General features: G+C 38.9%; 1 protein-coding gene across 1 annotated transcript; it reads left to right on the top strand.

Moving 5' to 3' along the window:
• Positions 1-565: 565 nt before the first annotated feature.
• Positions 566-11,621, top strand: alpi.1 (alkaline phosphatase, intestinal, tandem duplicate 1). Its single transcript, XM_053321938.1, has 11 exons — positions 566-629; positions 1,310-1,435; positions 3,234-3,349; positions 4,389-4,563; positions 5,289-5,461; positions 8,372-8,506; positions 8,604-8,679; positions 9,277-9,411; positions 9,584-9,775; positions 10,035-10,151; positions 11,353-11,621. Exons 3-11 carry the CDS (start codon positions 3,236-3,238, stop codon positions 11,619-11,621), a joined length of 1,386 nt encoding a protein of 461 aa, XP_053177913.1. The 5' UTR covers positions 566-629; positions 1,310-1,435; positions 3,234-3,235.
• Positions 11,622-21,287: the final 9,666 nt, after the last annotated feature.

Here is a 21,287-nt window from a genome sequence, read left to right on the forward strand (position 1 = left end):
GCTGCATATAAAGACCTACATTTTGCACATCAAAGGACCTTCCACATTTTTATCATACACAATACAGAGTGGGGGAGCCAGGGAAAAGAGGGAGAACTAAATTGAAGTAATGTTTTAAAACAATCAAACGGTGGTGAATTTTCAGGAATGATAGTGAGGAGAGGGGCGGTGATGCTACAGTGCTCTTGTGTGGTCCTTGCTCTTCTCTCTCTCTCTCTCTCTCTCTCTCTCTCTCTCTGCCCCCCTCTCTCTCTCTCTCTCTCTCTCTCTCTCTCTCTCTGCCCCCCCCCTCTCTCTCTCCCCCGACTGTTCCTCCTTCTCCCACATTCTCGCTTCCCCTTTTTGTGGCTCTAAGCCTATGAGCTGGCGTGGGCCCTTCCTTACTACACACCCAGCAGGGCTTTAAAAAGGCAGGGCCGGAGGTATTAGCAGCCACACACACTCTCTGCTTGTGCCTCTGCCTTTTGGTTGCTGTGTTTTGCGCTGAAAGCCGGCTGTGTCAACCTCTCCAGCCTCTGGGTCACTCGGATTAGAGATGCAGACACCACAGCGCAGGGCCCCCAATCTCCTGCTCATCCTTCTGGGTCCCATCCTGCTGGCTGTACATTGGGTCGCTACGGAAAGCCAAGGTGAGGAGACGACAGAGTTATTATTGCTCACTGTGGTTGGGATATTAGTAGCACTGTGTGGGCAGACAAATGGACGCGCAGAGAGAGTCAAGCAGGTAACCTCAACCTGGGAAAGGGTGAGTGTGTGTTTGTGTTTGAGGACAGACTGTGCCTAAGAGCTTCGACCACATTGGCTCATGAGCACAAATTGAGGTGTGTATGTGTAATGAGAAGTCTGTAGATGAACAAAAGTGTGTGTAAGTATATTTTTGTGTCTACCTGTTTGTGTAAAGTGTGGGATAGACTGTTTGTCTTTCCGTTGTTTTGTGTGACCGGAGGAATGTTCCTTTTTGACTTTCCTCACTGTGAGCCTCTCAGTGGACATGAACAGACAGAACCCAAAGTGTTTTTTAGGCTGTTTTTGTCATTTTGACATCTCTTGAGAAACCACTTTTCAAAGTGTCGGGAAAAGGCAGAGAGAGATGCATGAGTATACAGGCGCCCACTGACACACTTGAATTCACTTGAAGTTTGTCTGTAGTGGAGCTTCACCATTCCACACATCACAACACCACACATGTTCACATGCATACTGAACTGAAATATCACACACATGAAATATTCCCTACCTGCAAAATCTGTTCATACCCATCTACAGTCATCTCATTCTTCATATATGGGTGTGTGTTTCAAAGGTGCAGAGCTGAACGAACGTGAGAAAGAGCCATCCTATTGGGATGCTCAGGCAAGGGCAACACTGGATGCTGCGCTGAAACTCCGCCCTCAGGAGCATCAGGCCAAGAACATCATCCTGTTCCTCGGCGACGGTAGGGTCATGTTGTCATTACTGAATGCATTCCAGCAAATCTGTTGTGGTTGTAGTTGGAACAGAAAAAGCCACTGTAATCAACCCTAGTGACAAATAGAGCTTAATATGAAATGCAGGACATTGCTCAGCTCTTGTGGTGCTCAAAATTAAGTCGTTTGGATAGTGAGCTGTGAGTGAGTAATACTGCACGAAGGTATCAAAATTTCAAGAGACTGATGGTCTCGTATATGCAGTGAAACGTTGCTATTCTCATCGGGAAAATAACATCTTTGGTCATTTGTTGAAACACTTAAAATGGACCAAGCTTATGCTGACTGGACAAACTGCTGCCATTGTGAGTAATGACTGCCTTCTCTAGAAAATCAGAAGTAGTTTGACTCTTGTAATATTTAAGGCATGACTATGACACTGGGGTGGCGACTCCTGGAGTTCTTACAATTTTACAATTGGAACATTTAAAACAATTTCAAAAATAGTTTTAAACTGTATTCTTTTGTCTTTCTTTGATGTCTCTGTATATATATGATGTGTTTGTGTGCTTTTGTGTATTTCTATCCCATGTTTCACTGCTGCACCACCAATTGCCCCTTAGTCAAGGAAAGTAAGGATGATCATGACCTAACTTTTCAGCTCTACTGAGAATTTCAACATTTTCCAGCTCACTATTTGGGTTCAATGTAATTGTTTTGGGTCACATTCACCACTGTCACCAATCAACAATCTCCTTGTTAGTGCAGCAGGCAGCTGTTTTCAGCAAAATAGCTTTGAAAAACCCAGAATGTACTAACTGCCCTCCACCAAACATCAGACAGATGAATTTAGCAAATGGTTGTTGAACATAATGGAACATTTAGCAACTGAAAAACCAAATATTTCCCTCAGGAGTTGGCAAAGACCAAAACAGGGCAAAAAGTGAATATTGGACTTACACTCAGCTCCAAATAAATACTTAGATTGCATGGCATTAAAAAGCAACATATTCTGTTGTTTAGGGATGAGGACTTGTTGAACTTTATATTTTTAGGAGTTTAGAATGTGAGGTGGCATTTAAGGTGACAATTCCAATCAGTGCAGGAGGTGGCTGCCATTCTGTAGATCTCCTGGATGCCTTCTCCTTTAGCGTTGTCATCTGGTATGCAGTGACTGTACTGTCTACTAAAGCTAAATTGCCAGCTGGAGGACTTCTCCAATCGGATCAGTATTAAACCTCCTTAAATTTCCTTTCAGGTTAAATTCAATAGTGGACCACAGGAAGAAATAAAACCAATCCCTTGATTGTTTTATGAAAAATATGCTGAGTAGTGACATTCCAGTAACTTTGTGCATGTTTTTATGTCAGACATTATACAAATAGTGGTCTGAATACTTGCCCGAAAACAGTCAGCGTTGGTCTGTGTGAAGATTTTGTTTGAAAATGCTGTTCTGCTAGAAAACCACTGCCTTAAATGCTGTGTCCATTTGCGGATTCAGTTAGTGATTAATGGCCTTGACATGCTTTGACTGTGTTGACATACAGAATTACCAAATCCAAATTTTTACCTCAGTCTGACAGTAAGAGACAGAGCTTTTCAAACATATTTAAATATTTGTGGTCTGGATTTTTTTATTTAATTTTCACAGACTGGACAGACAGCAGGGCTCTGTGGGGTCAGCAAAACATTCAAGAACATATTGTGGGTACATTCATGACATAGATGCTTGAATTGTATCTCATTACGTCATTCAGTATGTCAGTGGGATAGTGATGCTAACGAAAGTTCAATCATATCAATGACCTGTCAATCATCCTCTCCCAGGGATGGGTGTGTCCACAGTGTCTGCAGCCCGAATTCTGCAAGGTCAGATGGAGGGCAAGGCTGGGGAGGAGACGATGCTGACCATGGACACCTTTCCGTATGTGGCCCTTTCTAAGGTGACAACACAACTCCGGTGCTGACCTGTGGGTCATGAGTAATTTTTCATCCACAAATTATCCCAACTGTTGACTACAATGCAATTTCCAATTTGACAAAGCCATTTGTGTTTCATGAGATAATTGCAGGTGTGTTTTATGAATCATCCATCATTTCTAAGAAAGGAGTCATACTGTCTGCTCTTATGAGGCTTAATGCCATGTGGCTGTTTTTGGTAAACCACTGCATTGTGACAAACAGGAGCGAGTGACACACAGACAGCCATGCATCATAGATGAATACCTCAAAAATAGTGAAGGGTGGGTCAGTGGCTTAGGGTGTGTGTCCATTTTTCCCAGTCATTGTTTTCTTAACACGTTGCATCTTGCTGCATACCATCCCACTATGGCTTACATCCGCAAATTTTGTGTGAAAAGACTTTTAAGAGATTAAGCTAAAACCAACACTTTAACGGAAAAATGCTGACAATGTGTTGGGAGAAGTGAACATAGAATTAAAATTGAATAAAGGTGAGATTCAGCCTATTGGCCAAGCATAGTCCCCCAGTTATTGTTTCTTAAGTGAGAGTGTGATTAAATATATTTCTTTGCTGTTTCTGTTTTCTAACTATACTCAAGATAGATTTAATATTTTCTGGTCTTGTAGGTGTTCTGGGAAATACCTTTTCGACTGCCTTCGTTGAGGAATTGATGGATTTTTACATTTATAAAAGTGGCAACAGTTTTTTGTCTGGAATAAAATAACAAACTAGGTTGTTCATAGCTAATGAGTGGAGAAACTGCCACTGTTTCCACTTCCCACTTATTAAGTGAGAACTCAGCTCAGCAACAAGAAACAAACAGGAAAATGGCTATTTTAAAAGGGGGTCTTGAGAAATATTACTTATATCTGTCTCAAGTGTCTCATCTCTCCATCCCTTTATACCATATGTGCACTGTCAGTGGCTGAACTCTGTGCAAACAACTCCTATTATTATCAAGCTATGTGCTGTTAATGTCTTTTTCCATCTTTAATAGTGTTTGTGTTTCTTCTCCAAAGACCTACAGTGTGGATAAACAGGTAGCAGACAGTGCTAGCACAGCTACAGCCTACCATTGTGGGGTGAAAGCCAACGCTAAAACAGTTGGACTCAGCGCTAACGCAGTGGCCTATGAGTGCAACACCACCTTTGGTAACGAGGTCTACTCAGTACTACGACGTGCAAAAGCACAAGGTAAAGACAATGAATGGCCTGGCTAAGTAGTGGGTGTGCCTGCATGGTAATTGAAAGCTCAACTACTGTAGTTTGAACTATACTCTATACTCTCAAGATATGCACTGACCATATCAGCCTTAAACTAAAATATGAGGAATAAAACAATCATGTGATAAGCATATTCTCTGCTACACAAGCTATACAAGTCTAATCATTTCACATTGAGAGACTTCATTTTTATACTTGTGGTAATGTTGATATCTTGCCGTTTTCCATGGACAATTTCATGTTAATTGAACCAATTATTTTGGTATTGAGACATTGAAAATTTGCCAAAATTAAAATAAAATCTATGTATAAAGGGCATTTATTTACTTTTATCACCCATGCTTTGCCATGGTACCAAGCAAACTTAAGCTTTCCCAGGGAGCAATAAGCTGTGTAGTGAAACCTCGCGCTACCTCTTTTATTGGGCTTCATTACATAGCCAGAAAAGACTTTGGCACCGTGCTACACCCATTGAGAACTGAGCCAGTGTCATTATTTCTTCCAGACAAGTCAGCAGTCTCTCCCCAAGAGAAGTTTGAATAAGCACTGTAAATTCCTAATCTCCATATTTAAGGTCCCTTTGTCATCTGTGGTTTGATGCTTTGAATAATTGTTATACGAAATTCCTCCACATTGTGTATATTTACTCACAAATAGTTTTATCTCTGATTTGTTTGTATCTCTATGTTGTCCAGGAAAATCAGTTGGTATTGTAACCACCACTCGTGTCCAGCATGCCTCACCAGCCGCTGCCTATGCGCATTCCGTCAGCCGGAGCTGGTACAGTGATGCTGATCTTCCTTATAACGCAGTGCGTCAGGGCTGTGTTGACATTGCCACCCAGCTGGTCACCAATGTTGACATTGATGTATGTAATAATTTTTCTTCTTTTTTAGTCTTTATGATTATTATTACCACCAAAATAAGATGTTTGATTAATCCGATTAACATAAATGAAAAGATACTGTACTGTCACTGACTGTTTTAGTGTTTTATGATTGACAGCACAACAACACAAGTATCCCTATTTATGATAGCAGTATGGTCTTTGATGTCTGTTTTGTTTTCAGATGGGCTGGGGGCAATTTGGATACTAACTCTTCATATAAAGTATATTGCTTGGAAACAAATGACAGATTTTATGAGAATATGACTCATTTTATTTGCAAAGTGCCAGGGGACCACATGGACTTTGATCTGGTTAAATGGTTTTAAGACATTACAAGGCAGCTGTAGAAGACAGGACTGACATACTAGGTGCAGGGAAGAAGTATATGGTTGGACTGTGTATAATAAGTGAGCATAATTGTAGCCAAATTGTTACAGGTATAGTTAGCGATGCATGCATGAATGGTTAAGCTACTAATAGATAGAGCCTCACTTCTAAATGAGTAGTTTCATGTTATAACATGAAAAGTTTCAAGTTATAACATAAGGAGTTTCACGTTATACCGTAAAATTTAACGTTTCACATTACAAGGTGAAACGTTATAACATATATGATACTGATGCTCTGACGTTTTCTGCTACTTTTGTTATGTTTTATAAATCTCCTATATAATATGTTGTTCTGTTTACATGTATTCTCTGTCCATGTGGTAAGCCATGGGTTGTCCCCATATTTATTTATTTTCATATAGCACAATTAATGTGGACAGAAAAGCCTCACAAGCTTTGTTAGGATCATCATTAAGCATAAACATTGTTCCAGTTTTGTTTAGGTCCAGCTTGAGGGTGTGTGGGTGTTCTGTGCCAAATCATTTTACAAGTGTTAGACTCATGTTAATTTCTTATCTAAAAAAAAGAAAGAAACATTGCAAAATTAGGAAGGAGGTCATTTATACTATTTATGAGTAGGCCTCCTACTATTTTCCCTTTCATTTTTATTTGTGAATATGTTGTCTATCAGTGTAGCAGTATCTGCTATTTTACAGCGCTTTGATAAATACAGGAAATAGGCTTTGTTAATAAAGCCTGTAGTCCTTTTATATCCATTTGGGTTTAACAAATCAAATTTAAAATCACCACGTATAAGTTGCACCTTTTTGTCTTTCAATTTGTCAAACATACCAGCTACTTGAATGTGTCAAGGTAGATTGTGTATACATATACACATGATTATGTTTTTAGTTTCTCCAACATCAATTTTGATAGTAAAACATTCCAGGATATTTCCTCTAGTATTTAACAGACATTTAACCATGTTGCATGTTAAAGCTTGACATCAACATACAGGGTAACTCCTGTAGCTTTTTTTTATTGGTCCTATTAATCATGAACAGTTCATATACCTCCAGTTCCAGATCATAAATTATCTCATTATCAGGCCAATCCTGAGATACAGCAATTACACTAAGCCTTTATTATAGGGTGGTTTCTTTAAAGGCTTACCGTTGAGGTGTTTCATTGATAGAGCACCCTTCATTTTCACATAACTGCTGAATTGTTGATCTCTGTAGTACTCACAATTGTTGATGTTACTGTAGAAGTGGTCAGTATAATTTTCAACATGGCCTACCATTGTGCAGTCTGTCTTACATGCTCTCCCACGCAATCTGAACCAATGACCATAAAATCCACAGTCAAGTCTCCAAATGGTAATACTTAATGGCATGAGCACAGATTGGCATGAGTTTATCATTCCTTATCTATATTGGTCTAAGTCTTTGAGTTCTCTTATGAAAACTTTGGCTTCTGCTGGTGTTCCGGTTAGCCAGATTATCACTTTGCTGTTTCTTGTCCATGCAGTATCTGCATTCTTCTTTTGTAAGATGTTCATTCAAGTAAACCTTGGACTCTTTCAGCTTTCTGGCCTGCCTCAATATCTCAATTTTGTGCTTCCTGTGCAAAATGAACTATGACATCTTAGTTTTGCTGTGGGAGAGCATGGCAACCCTATAGAGTCCCTACCCAACCCTATTGAGATAGTTAAATATTTAAATAAATATGAGGTTGTAAGAAAAAAACTGTGTGAAACAGAAGCTCCACCATTGGGCTGGCCACAGTGTTGTCATCTTCAATACAATTATATTGCATTCAAAGGACATTGCTACAGACAGTGGTATCCAATGGATACCAGATTCATAGAATACTGATGTGATATGTGAAAATGAAAAGTTTTCATGCTACACATTGCTATGATTTCTGGCTTGAACTTTTATGCACATTTAGTTAAATTTGTCATTGTATAGCATGTCATGTCATTGTATCATTTTTCTTTTGGCATGGACACTGGACTGTATGTGGTCTAGATTTATAGATGTAACACTGGGCGTTATCCTGTGATTTCAACAGGGTATCTAGTATGCTGATAGCATTTTGACTTGATACAAATAAGCCTACTGTACATACAACAAACATCATCATGCATCATAAAATGTTTATAGCATCTTTTGCATCAATATATCCTTGCATTTTAAGCCATGTGGCTGGTAACATGCACAGTAGACTTCTCTTTGTGAATAGCTAGCCATTGCTGTCGTGCATTCATGTGCTATACGAAGAATTGGTCTCCCACGAGACAATAGAACCGATTAAGAGGCCACCAAGTTGATTTTATAGATGTCAGTGTTTGCTTGCTCTTTGTTTAGGATAGCATTGTTGTCTTCTTTAACCATTTACCTTGCTGATCTCAAACCCACCCAGTCATAAAACTATTTATATGAGATAATGTGATGACACCCAATAGTAGAAGAGTAGCAGTACGGTGAAAGGTGTATTGCTCGTGCAATACAACCTCTCCATATTATGACTCCACTCTGTCTGGTGTCCCTTTAAGGTGATTTTGGGGGGAGGGAGGATGTACATGACCCCAAAAGGCACTCCAGACCCTGAGTACCCAACCTCCAACTCTCGCAAAGGGGAGCGCAAAGACAAGAGGAACCTCATTGACGTGTGGCTGAAGGCTAAACCAGTAAGATTATTGAACATTGCTCTATTATTTAGTCAGTTCCCTCCTGTTTTTAAGTTAAGTAGTCAGAGATTCATGTGTCTCCTGGTTTGTTTTTCAGAACAAGAAGTCACACTATGTTTGGCACAGGAAGGAGTTTGATGAGATAAATGTTAAAACTACTGATCGACTCATGGGTGGGTAATTTGCTGCAGCACACACTGGCACCATACCCCATACAAATAAGACTAATAGAGCAAACCCATATAGATAGCAATGAATGTGCAACATACACAATGTGTACTACACACACACATATACACATTTTCTGCACCACTGTGTCCACGTTCTGCAGATTTTTTTATTCTTGTAACTAAATTTCTTATCTAAGTTGCGAAACCTTCCAGTAAGGTCATTTAATCTTTATAGCCATGTGTGGTAATCATGGTGGTGGGCTGTAAATTCATAATTACCTGGGATTATTACTCCTCTCCACAGTGATAAGGACCTAAGGGCACGTTCCTTACTGTGACAAAGCAGAGTGTAGTACAGATGCAACTGCCTGCAACACACAATCAATATTGTTTTATATTCATACATTTAAAAGTGTTCCTACGTATAAAATATGTAGGAACAGGTCAGATCAGGATAGGAATAGGAATAGGAGTAGGAATATAGGTCACAGGTAAACAGAACAAGCTTTCTCAGTCTATAAGTGCACAATAATAATAATAATAATGGTAATAAGACATTCCTATTATCTTCTTTCATTTGGCCTTCATCTTTGTTTCCAGGTCTGTTTGAACCAAAGGACATGAGATTTGAGGTTTTCCGGAATGACACACGTGACCCCTCCATTGTGGAGATGACAGAGAAGGCCATTCAAATTCTCAGCAAGAATCCCAAAGGATATTTCCTGTTTGTGGAAGATGAGTACCAACAGCACGTAACATCTTCTTTCTTTTGATGAATGATGGATTAAAACAACATAAAGAATAATAGAAAATAGATCTGATCATTAAGCACAAAGCATAACAAAATTGGCAGCTCGACAAATGAAACCAAGATTAATATTGTATCTATTCTGTTGTCTTTTATTACGAGGGAGAATTGATCATGGTCACCATGACGGCATTGCCAAACTGGCACTGACAGAAACTGTGATGTTCGACCAAGCAGTTCATCGTGCTGCACAACTAACCAAAGAATCAGATACACTGACTATTGTCACTGCTGACCACTCTCATGTCTTCACCTTTGGTGGTAACACACCTCGAGGAAATCCAATCTTTGGTATGATCCACAAAACAAACCCTGTCTGTTTGCCAGATGGACATTTGCATGAAAATTATACTCAGCAACATGAAATTAAAGATTTAAGTAAACCATAGCCATTTTAAGGAAATAATTAAGCATGAAAATATTAAAAGTTTAAGATTTTTCTTGTTTTTTGTTAGTTAGGTAGTTAGTTAGTTAGTTTGAATACTTGACGTCAAAATATAGAAATATATGACCAGTGTATTATTATTGCTCACCTTTTTTCGTCATTCAGGTCTGGCACCAAAGAAAGCTGATGACAAAATGCCCTTCACCAGCATCCTGTATGCCAATGGCCCTGGTTACATCCATATAAATGGAACCAGAGGGAACATCTCAATGGTGGATTATTGTGAGTACACACTAATGTCTTTCAGATGCGGCATTTGTCTGTGATGATGTGTAGAAAGACTGTGTGAACTGATGTGGTTATGGCTGACTCATGCCTGTGTTTTTGACTCATGCCTCTGTTTTTCTCGGAAAACAAAGATGAAATATGATGTTTATGGCATTTACTGCACTGTGCTCTTTTCTGTTTTATGCAATGGCCTCATTGTTTACATGTAACTTGACTTAAAAAGCTATTTGTATTTCTTTGTGGAACACTGGACAAGCAATGATCCAGTTCCTCCTCCTCCTGTTCTGCACTATTTGCTGTAGTCATTGCATCAGTGTATATACTTAAAGGTGGAAATACTCTTTCCTGGAATGAATTACCTTTTTAAACCCCCAATTTTGTCTGTCTGAATGGACTGACTTTATTTTATGGTTTTGGAGCCAGTAGTTGTGTCTTGGAAAATGTAATTACATGTTAGGGATTCATTTCTAAAACTTCTGTAGACATATATGGCACTGCAAAAGTCAACCTCTACATTCTGATTAAGGCTATGAGGTCAAAACACAATGGCTGCATTTTTTAATAAATTGAGACAATTAGCTTTTCAATGATTTGTCCTCTAAACTTAAAGACCCTGGCCCACGGTCTTTTCACATCATTAAAAAACATTTCATGGTCATATTTATGTTCCAGGACTATTCATTAGTTTCATGTGTAAAGGTTATTCATAATATTAGATCTTCTCTTTAGATAATTTAAGCTGTAAATCTTGTGTTTTCATTCAAAGGATTTCATTTACCTCCCTACAGAAGATTTGCAGAACACAATCGGCAAAACAGCAGCATAAATTACTATAGGGTGAATGTAATGTAATGTAGTAAAATGTGAAGTGGGTGACATTTCCATCACAAACTGAATGAGTTCAATGCACTCTGTTATGATAGCCAAGCTAAGAAGCAGATATTTTTCAGAGTGGCAAAGGCAGGGTATCCCATTTTCTGCTTTATTTGTGTGGTCCAATGCTGTGAGTAATATTTATAATGTCTCAGTAGCTCTGCTGGGTTTGGGGTGACATAGTTGGATAAAGAATATAGTTCATGTGGATGGTGACATAGTTTATACAAACATCTGTTTTTTGTTAACAGTTAATCATCTAAGTCAAAAGTTGCCTCAAACTGTTTTGGTTACATGCTCCACTCTACTCACTTCTGTCCAGATGATGAGGAATACATGCAGCAGGCTGCCGTCCCGCTCGATGCCGAGACGCACGGCGGGGAAGATGTTGCCATCTATGCCAAAGGCCCAATGGCTCACCTGTTCCACGGGGTGAAAGAGCAGAACTACGTGGCACATGTCATGGCCTATGCTGCTTGCTTGGAGCCCTACAGGAACTGCCCTCCTCACCCCTACGTGTCCACCAGCTGTGTGAACACACCATCAAGCCTCCTGTTTGGCATAATTGGCCTTCTCTGGCTGTTCAGATGACCCCCCATACACACACACACACACACAAACAAATACATTGTATGCATGCAGCAGAACATTTGTACATTACATGCACACACTCACTGTATGCACACAGGCTGTTAAGTCAGACTGCAGGGATACACATACATGCATAATATGTTATTTTCAAATTCAAATCACCATTCAGGCATTGTGAGCTAGTTCATATGCAAACATGGACATAAGCAGTGCTTTAAAAACATTTCATGCAACTATTCCTTATTTTATGAAACACTCTTTTCAACCTGCAATAGCAACATGACTACTACCTTGCACAAAGTAGTTATTTCATTAGCTAGTTAGATTTTTGTCCTCATCTGAAGTTACTTACAATCTCTGGTAGTACTCATCACTCAGACCTATCAAACATTTGCAAGGAGCTGCATTTTCCTATTTACACATCAATCTGAGGCTTTACCTAGAATAACTTGAAACAGACAATCAAACTGAGGGCTCATGGTTGTCTTGTGGACACACAGCTGTTGATCTACATCTTGGCTAATGTGTGGATTGAATATATGACTGAAGGATTACAGAAAAATCAGAAGTAGTAGCCCTTGTGCCATGCCAAACTGCGACACCAACAGACCTTACAAGAACTCAGAAAGCTGCTGTACCTCTTTGTGAGTCTTTCAGTAGAACATGTAGCTTTTAAGATTTTTAGATTCTGTCTTGACCTCATTGGTTTCAAAAAAGTAAATCTGTTTGTCTGTCACTTGATATGTCATTGATTTGGAGTGTCCTATATGAATGTATTTTATATGCAAATATTGTCAATGTATTTTTATATTGTGTTTTTGCAAATGTTACTAATATAAGGTTTTAAGAAAAATGTGTTTGTTATTAGTTGTTTTAGCTAACACCTTATTTATGGGTTAACACATCTTGTAGTCAACTGTTCTGTTTCTTGGGAGGCCTCCTACAAAGGAGGTTGATTAATAAAGAAAGAAATGTGTAATATAAACACTTGTTAGGGATCCTCACACTTAGATCTAATGCAAGCATTTCATTTAAAAAAAGGACCAAGCATTTGGTTTCTATGTCTTCACTGGGGCACATGATTGACACAAAAGTATATATCTAGCACTTTTAAATGGTATATAGTGGTATTTTTGGTATCCGAGAATTAAAATACAAATAAGTCAATCAATCAATCAATCTTTATTTGTATAGCGCCAAATAACAACAAAGTCATCTCAAGGCACTTTACACATAGAGCAGGTCTAAACCATACTCTTCAAGTTTAATTTTAAAGAGACCCAACATTCCCACACAAAGAAAACCCTTTAAATATATACAACAAATTGTGATATGACAATAGACCAAGGCATTGATAGACAGAGGAAGAAAAGAAAATATAACCCAAATATCATGCATTGTTCCATCAGTTCATCCAGTGACGTAAGATACAGCTTATATAAGGATTTTCTCTGTGACCTTTCTGTAACAATATCACATTGTTACATAAAACCCTGGCCAAAATTCTCAACAAAATTTCCAGTGATAGCAAAATCTTTGGCATTGACCTTTTGGAGAAAAGGTCATTGAGTGTACATATTTTATGCTAGCAACAGAATGAATGATGATTTGTGATGAATGAATGCAGCTCCAATAGTGTCCAACTCACACTCCATTCAGTCTTTCAGAGGTCTTGCTTGTCTGATAAGATCTTTGCTGTAATACATCCAAATGCTGATACAGACAAAAACAAAACACTGTGACCTTGTGATGGCCTCTCTGAATCACACAACCAGTTAGTAAGAGGATTTTTAACCACAGTGCAGAAAAAAACACAAACTGCATCTGCACACACGGATTCAAATGTTATTAATGTTATAATGCCGCAATTTCAAATTGTGGTTGCTTTGTTAGAAAACCATTTTAACATTTAACATTATCTGTTTTTAAAGCTGTTATAAATATAATAATACATCATAAAATGTTATAATAAAACACGTAAGACATCATAAACCTTCATCATAATCATCATCATGGTATTGTTTGATGATTTATGGTGTCTATTAAAAAATGAGTTTCAAAAGATTCCACCGGTAAATATTTACCCGGGTGTACTGTTATACAGCTGCCTTGGCACTTCAGGAACATGGAACTGATAAAAACAGACAATATATTTAGATAATAATGTGACGATGTAGCCTGACCTGAGTAGCTAGGGAGGTGATAGGAGGCAGACTCAGAATCTTGTTTGAAAGTTTGAAAAGCACTGAAGCTGCTCTTTTAAAAGTTTTTAATGATCTTTTGTTAAACCTTGATTCTGGTAACTCTGCTTTTTTAATTCTTCTTGACCTGACAGCGGCATTTGACACAGTAGATCATATAATTCTTCTGTCATGCCTTGAACACTGTGTAGGCGTCAAAGGCACTGCTTTGAATTGGTTTAAATCGTACCTCTCTGAGAGATCCTTCTCTGCGCACATGGGCCAGTTTTCCTTCACAGTGGCCCCTCTGACCTGTGGGGTCCCCCAGGGGTCAGTTCTGGGCCCTCTACTGTTCTCTCTGTATATGCTACCCCTGGGGTCAATTTTTAGTAAGCACGGTATTCCTTTTCACTGCTTTGCTGATGATGTGCAGGTGTATCTGCCGTTAAAGGTCCCTACCAAAGATTCTCTTCAGCCGTGTTCCGAGTTTGGGAAGCAGCATTTATTGCTCTGATAGTAGGCCTACAGGTGGCATGTGTTTTAGGAGATAGTGTGATAATAAGCCTGGCAGTATTTAACAGTGTTGAGACCAAATACTATAGGAGTAGCTTAGTCTATGTATGACATTGTTACTAACGTCACTAGCTTCACAGTAATTAACCTCTATTCTACTGTGAAGTGATGTGAGTCATGTTAGTGATGTGGTTTATTGAGAATATTAAAAGATCTAGGAAGAAAGCGTCATACAGCAGCCTACTCTGACATTATTTATATTATTAATATCAGTTAGTTTCATCCTGTTATGATGTAAGAAGAGAAAAGAGCAGATCAACGGGACGAGTGACGTCACACAGTGGCGTGTTATTTAGAGGGAAATAACGTGATATATGTCTCCTGTAGTAAATAACACATTTATACCAAGTTTACAGGTAGTATGATGTTATTTATGTGTCATTACTATCATGGTGTAAATCTGTTCCTGGCGGGGGAGGAAGAGGCAGAGGTCAGAGTGAACCAACCAGTTCAATGAGCCTGAAACCAGGAGAGCTACAGGTGAGCAGACGCTGCAGGCTCACAGACTTACAGCTGAGTAAGTATGTTGCTTTGCTTGCTTGTATTATTTCATAAATTCCCTCCATAAATACCCCTATCCTGTGAAATAAATCCAGATTACATCAGTGTGACAGCATTACCTCTGAACTGACACTGGATCTACATATAATGTGAAAACTGCATCTGGTCATTATAAAATCTTACTCATGAACACTAATGAAATGTTAACCATTTTCTCATTTCAGGAGATAAATCAGGACCTGGAAATTGAGCAGTCTCATCAGCTCCTGCACTGTCTGATGAGAGACCCAAGCATGATGTTCAACCTACTGTCTTCATCACCTGGAGACCTACAGCATCACCCCACCCTGTCCAGGGTCAGCCAGCTAAACACGTCATTAAGTTTTGCATTCAGCCTGTTTTGACATTTTTGATGATTTTGACATGTGGCCAACGCTGAGATCTCTCCAGAAAGTTATCAAACAGTGAACTAGTTAAATTGGACTTTTCCTCCATCTTTCATCAACCTGAGAGAGCTTTTTGGGCAGACAAACGTCTGTCAACCCTACGACTCATCATAATAGAGAGGAACAAAGTCTGCCAGACGACCCGGGAGAGGCAGAGGTCAGAGTGAACCAACCAGTTCAATGAGCCTGAAACCAGGTGAGCTACAGGTGAGTAGACGCTGCAGGCTCACAGACTTACAGCTGAGTAAGTATGTTGCTTTGCAACTGCATCTGGTCATTATAAAATCATACTTATGAACACTAATGAAATGTTCATAAGTATGATTGCTTGTATTATTTCATAAATTCCCTCCATAAATACCCCTATCCTGTGAAATAAATCCAGATTACATCAGTGTGACAGCATTACCTCTGAACTGACACTGGATCTACATATAATGTGAAAACTGCATCTGGTCATTATAAAATCTTACTCATGAACACTAATGAAATGTTAACCATTTTCTCATTTCAGGAGATAATTCAGGACCTGGACCTTGAGCAGTCTCATCAGCTCCTGCACTGTCTGATGAGAGACCCAAGCATGATGTTCAACCTACTGTCTTCATCACCTGGAGACCTACAGCATCACCTCACCCTGTCCAGGGTCAGCCAGCCTGGTGTTTCTGCCAGAGATGCAGATTCCCTCCAACATGAAGCACAAGACAGAAGTGTAGTGATACCAAGCTGCTGTGTGTGGAGATCTGTCACCCAGACTGTATTTCCCTAATTTTATAAGTTTTTCTAATTCACTTTGTAGGTTTCAATATATTTTTTCCTCCTGTTTGGTGACAATTTCAAATAAATATGGAAACTAACACATGGGTGTTTGTAATAACATTTTTCAATTTATCATTGCAGAGTAAAATTACTTAATCTATGTATTATTATCAACAAAACAATTACGATATCAGAAATAAGAACAATTTACACAAACATATTTGTAAATTGTGTAAAGTCCTACATAGTTAGATACTCAGTTGTTAGTTGAAGCTAGTTATTCTAAGTATGTGACACAGAGGCGAGGAGGCACGACTGAAGGAAAAGACATTCATTGAGGAGAATAAAAATGGGATATTGAACAGGGGAAAAGGCTGAAAACGAGCTGGGGCCGTGGAACTGCTGTGAGGAGCAGAGCTGGAGCCGAGCAAGTCTAGAGAAGCATCCAGAGGAGTGCTGAGCAGAGCAGGGTCCAGGTCTGAGGAGCAGGGCTACAGGATGAGAGGCTGGGAGGTTTCTGGAGCTGACATCAGATGTGTGTGGGAGTGCCCTTAAAAATAATAAATACAGACCCATTATTAGTCTTATGTCATTGTTACTAGATAACAGAATACTGTGATGTGATGGCTACAGTAATGTGAAATGTAAAACATTCATACACAGTTGGATTGTAACAACTGTGGAGCAAATATGTGCTAATTTTATATTCAGCTGAATTAAACAAACATAATATTAAACATCATCTAACAACATTCAGTTTTTCTAGATTATATTTTTGTATTGAGCTACTGTTTTATACAGACATACATTTCTAAGGTCTGGTGTTGATCACAGATAAATGTGTATTTGAAGAACTGTGATTATAACTTCTCCTTTCATAAACACAAATGTTGGTATGAGAATGTTTACTTAATGTGAGAAAGTGTTACACTGATGTTATGCTTACATTATGGTGATAATCAAGTATCTATCATGGAATAAGTAGAATAACAATGTGTTATGCTTGATCATAATCCTTTTCAGGTTTTAATGAATGGGAGCTTGATGAATCAAGCTGAGGTCATATCAATGCCAGAATAATACATCCTGTGTTCTGTGTAAATAGGTTATAGTATGCATTTTATAATCAGGATTAAATACTGAATGAATGATGATGATGAAAAGTTTCATGGTAAAAAGCTGGGAATTAGATCCTCAGAGTAGCTGTGATGAATCTGATTGGCTGATACAAAAGCCCTCCCCAGGGAGAAAAAAACAGCTGCATCCATCCAAAACTGGCTTTGCCCATCTGAAACAGACTTTGCTGACCTGGGCTTTGCTGACCTGGATGGACTTTGCATTGTTTCAGGTTTTGCTTTGTCCATCGTCTCTTTTCTTCACCTCACACATTCTTAACGTAGTCACCTTATCTTATTCTTTTAATTCTTTAGTTATTCTTTATCTAAGTTTTCTTAAGTTTTGTAGGCTAATCTTGTAACTTTCGCCAGCAACGTACAGAGAAAAGGCCCTTTAAGTAAACACGTCATTAAATTTTGCATTCAGCCTGTTTTGACATTTTTGATGATTTTGACATGTGGCCAACGCCGAGATCTCTCCAGAAAGTTATCAAACAGTGAACTAGTTAAATTGGACTTAGTAAAACTTACACGTTTTCTTAGTTTGAAGTGATACAGGGGATCTATTGAACCGTTGAGCCATGAACTTTAGATATTTGACTGATTCAGAAATGTATTTATTTATTAATTATTATGATTTATTGATTTATTAATTGGCTAATCAAACAACCAATTAAGTAAAAATCTTTTCCTTCTTAGGAAGGTGGTGCCCCTGATTAGGAGAGCTATTTTTAATATCTTTTAATATCCATAATTTGCTACATTTGGAACAGGTTTTCCTGTTCACACAGACAAAAAACTGGCTCTGGGCCAGAAAAACTGGTTCCAGAGTGGCACCAGTTATTTGCTGGACTAGAAGAAAGAACTGCTTACCGAGACCCGCCATAGCTGCAAATAAAAGTAACGCTGCAAACAAAAACAAACGCTGCTGCAAACAAAAACAAACGCTGCTGCAAATAAAAAGAAACGCTGCAAATAAAAAGACACACCGCAGCAAATAAAAAACGCTACAAATAAAAGCAAACGCCGCTGCAAATAAAAGAAACACCGCAGCAAACAAAAGAAACACCGCAGCAAATAATAAAAAAACCGATGCAAATAAAAAAGCCACAACGGAAGTGAATTACCGGGGACTGTTTTTGCCGAAACACCGGAAGAAGAAACAACAGGACTACGAATTGGAAAACGAACTAGAAAGTAAGTGAAAATGATAGTGTTTAATGTCGCTACATGTACTTTTTAATGTGTTATTTGGTCAGGCCATGTTTGGCTAACACGGCTGTATAGTTCCGGCAGCTTATTACTGTCGTTGTTGTTGTAGCTTGTACGTGTAGGTCAGGAAAAGACGTAAAAGGGACCGTATATGGTTTGTTCCGTGTGTGTTACGTTACGTGTTGGACTAAATACATGGACATATTGAGGAAAGTATTTCGATTTTATGGAAACGGATTTCATATTTCACAAGAATGGATACTTGGCGAGCTGTACAAAAAGTCCTGTGTCATAAGATGATCGTTGTGGATAAAGGGAAGACTTTGAAGGTATGTAGAGATTATAGCTGTTTTTACTTTAGCTGAGTGTCTAGTCGAGCCAATCGCTAATACTATTACGGCTGTGAACAACCATATCATTCATGAGTGGTCTTGAATGAATCAGGGCAATCTAAGCTTTCTAACAATGTATACAACAATATATATGTCTAAGGGTTGGTGTTTAAAACATTCAGAAGAACTTGTGGCTACCTCCCAACCTCCGACCCGTCCCGTAGGCGGAACAGCGTGTTTTAAGTGTCTGCAGTTCCGATCCCCATCCTCATGTTGGCTGAAACAGACAAGTCACCCTCAAACATGCTGAAACCATATTGAAGTTTGGCCTGCAGTTAGTCATCCCTAATGTTTATGCGGCTTTGAGGATGTTCCTCACGTTGCCGGTGACAAACTGTCAACCATCATCTTATGACACAGGACCTTTTGTACAGCTCGCCAAGTATCCATTCTTGTGAAATATGAAATCCGTTTCCATAAAATCGAAATACTTTCCTCAATATGTCCATGTATTTAGTCCAACACGGAACAAACCATACACGGTCCCTTTTACGTCTTTTCCTGACCTACACGTACAAGCAACAACAACAATGGCAGTAATAAGCTGCCGGGGGCCTGTTTCAGAAAACAGGTTTAGTGAAAACTCTGAGTTAGTTAACCTTGAGATGAGGGAAACTCTGGTTTTTCGGTTTCACAAAGCCAGTTCAGCTTAACTCTGAGTTAGTTACCCTGGCAACATACTCCGTGAACCTAACCTGCTCGCTGGCAGGTTTTCTTCAACTAACCCTGAGTTTCTCCTCCTTTTCAGTTGAAGCCCGCAGACTGAAGGAGGTGTCAGACATGGTTTGTTTCTTAAAGAGTCAGTTAATATTGAAGCACAAATCTCCGTCAGAGGGTGATCGGACCCGCTAGGATGTTTTATCATTCTCTGATGATGTTCTGTTTGAATGTTTCCATTTTTCTGTACAATCGATAATTTATCTGAACAATATTCTCAGCCCTTGTATCGTCTGTACGACACCACATGGACATACTCTCAGTTCAGAATAAGTTCTCCGTTCAAGTTCATGTTTCCAAGGCAACCATCTGTCCGGCTGTCACAAACGCAGCATTTGAAGGTGATTGATAGCCAAGTGGTTACTGCGCATGCTTCATAGTGACAGTGTTGCTGGTTCGATACCAGTGAGGAACTTTCTCTCTCTCTCTCTCTCTATACCAGCTACTGTTAAATTAAGGTGAAAGTGCCCAAACATAAAACATAAATTTGACTATTGCACTGAAACGTTTACACTTTTGTAGTGTTTATATGTATAAAGGCATAGGTGTTGCTTTCAAATAGACAATATTAAATACTGGCAGTGTTGGGATGGCTGAAAAATTGACTCTTTTTTGCTTAGAAGATTTCATCAACTACTGAAATATGTAGCATTTAAATGATGTTTAATGAGGTAGGGCAGGCTAAACAACACCACAATTGTAATCAATACCTTACTTGTTTGAGCTATATTTATATTTCATATTCAGTTGCTGCCAAGTAGGCCTACGTTTTGTACCTGTTGGGGTCTGCATGAATGTTAAATGTGTCACGCACACACACATACACAGAATATAAATGTTGAATAAGTCGACCACTCGAGACAAAATGTTTCTCTCTTTTTTTTTTCATTAATACTCACTGTTGACTGTCTTTTCTTAAATATACCGGTACTCATCATCTGCATGTATTCATTAATGTTTCTAACTCCTTTGGAGAGAAGTAGCAGGACTGAGCCCTTTGTTTCTCCTGTTGTCATGGTGAATCATGTTATCCGTGCTCCATTGATGAGGGCTTGGTTTCCCCTTATGCACAAGCTTCACTCAGAGTTACTTTGACTCAGAGTTGATTGAACTAACTGTTAACACTTGTTCTGAAACTGAAAACTCTGAGTTTGACAGCTCAGAGTTAGTCAACCTAAAGTTAAGGTTTTAACTCAGAGTTAGTTAAACCTGCTTCCTGAAACAGGCCCCGGAACTATACAGCTGTGTTAGCCAAAGCTAACAATACACCGGCATTCTCCAGTTCAACTTCAAACCTGGAGCTACATGGCCTGACCAAATAACACATTAAAAAGTACATGTAGCGACATTAAACATCATTTTCAGTTACTTTCTAGTTCATTTTCCAATTCGTAGTCCTGTTGTTGTTTCTTCTTCTGGTGTTTCGGCAAAAACAGTCCCCGGTAATCCACTTCCGTTGTGGCTTTTTTATTTGCTGCGGTGTTTCTTTTGTTTGCTGCGGTGTTTCTTTTATTTGCAGCGGCGTTTGTTTTTATTTGTAGCATTTTTTATTTGCTGCAGTGTGTCTTTTTATTTGCAGTGTTTCTTTTATATGCAGCAGCGTTTCTTTTTATTTGCAGCATCTTTTCTTTTTGTTTGCAGCGTTACTTTTATTTGCAGCCATGGCGGGTCTCGGCCACCGTACTAGGGGGCTGAGTTATTGAGACCAACCACAACAAGCTAGACCGTGTGGTGAATAGATAAGGAGTGAATTATCCCTTGAACATTTGAC

Source organism: Scomber japonicus, chromosome 7, assembly GCF_027409825.1.
Source record: "Scomber japonicus isolate fScoJap1 chromosome 7, fScoJap1.pri, whole genome shotgun sequence".
In the NCBI taxonomy this organism is placed as follows: Eukaryota; Metazoa; Chordata; class Actinopteri; order Scombriformes; family Scombridae; genus Scomber; species Scomber japonicus.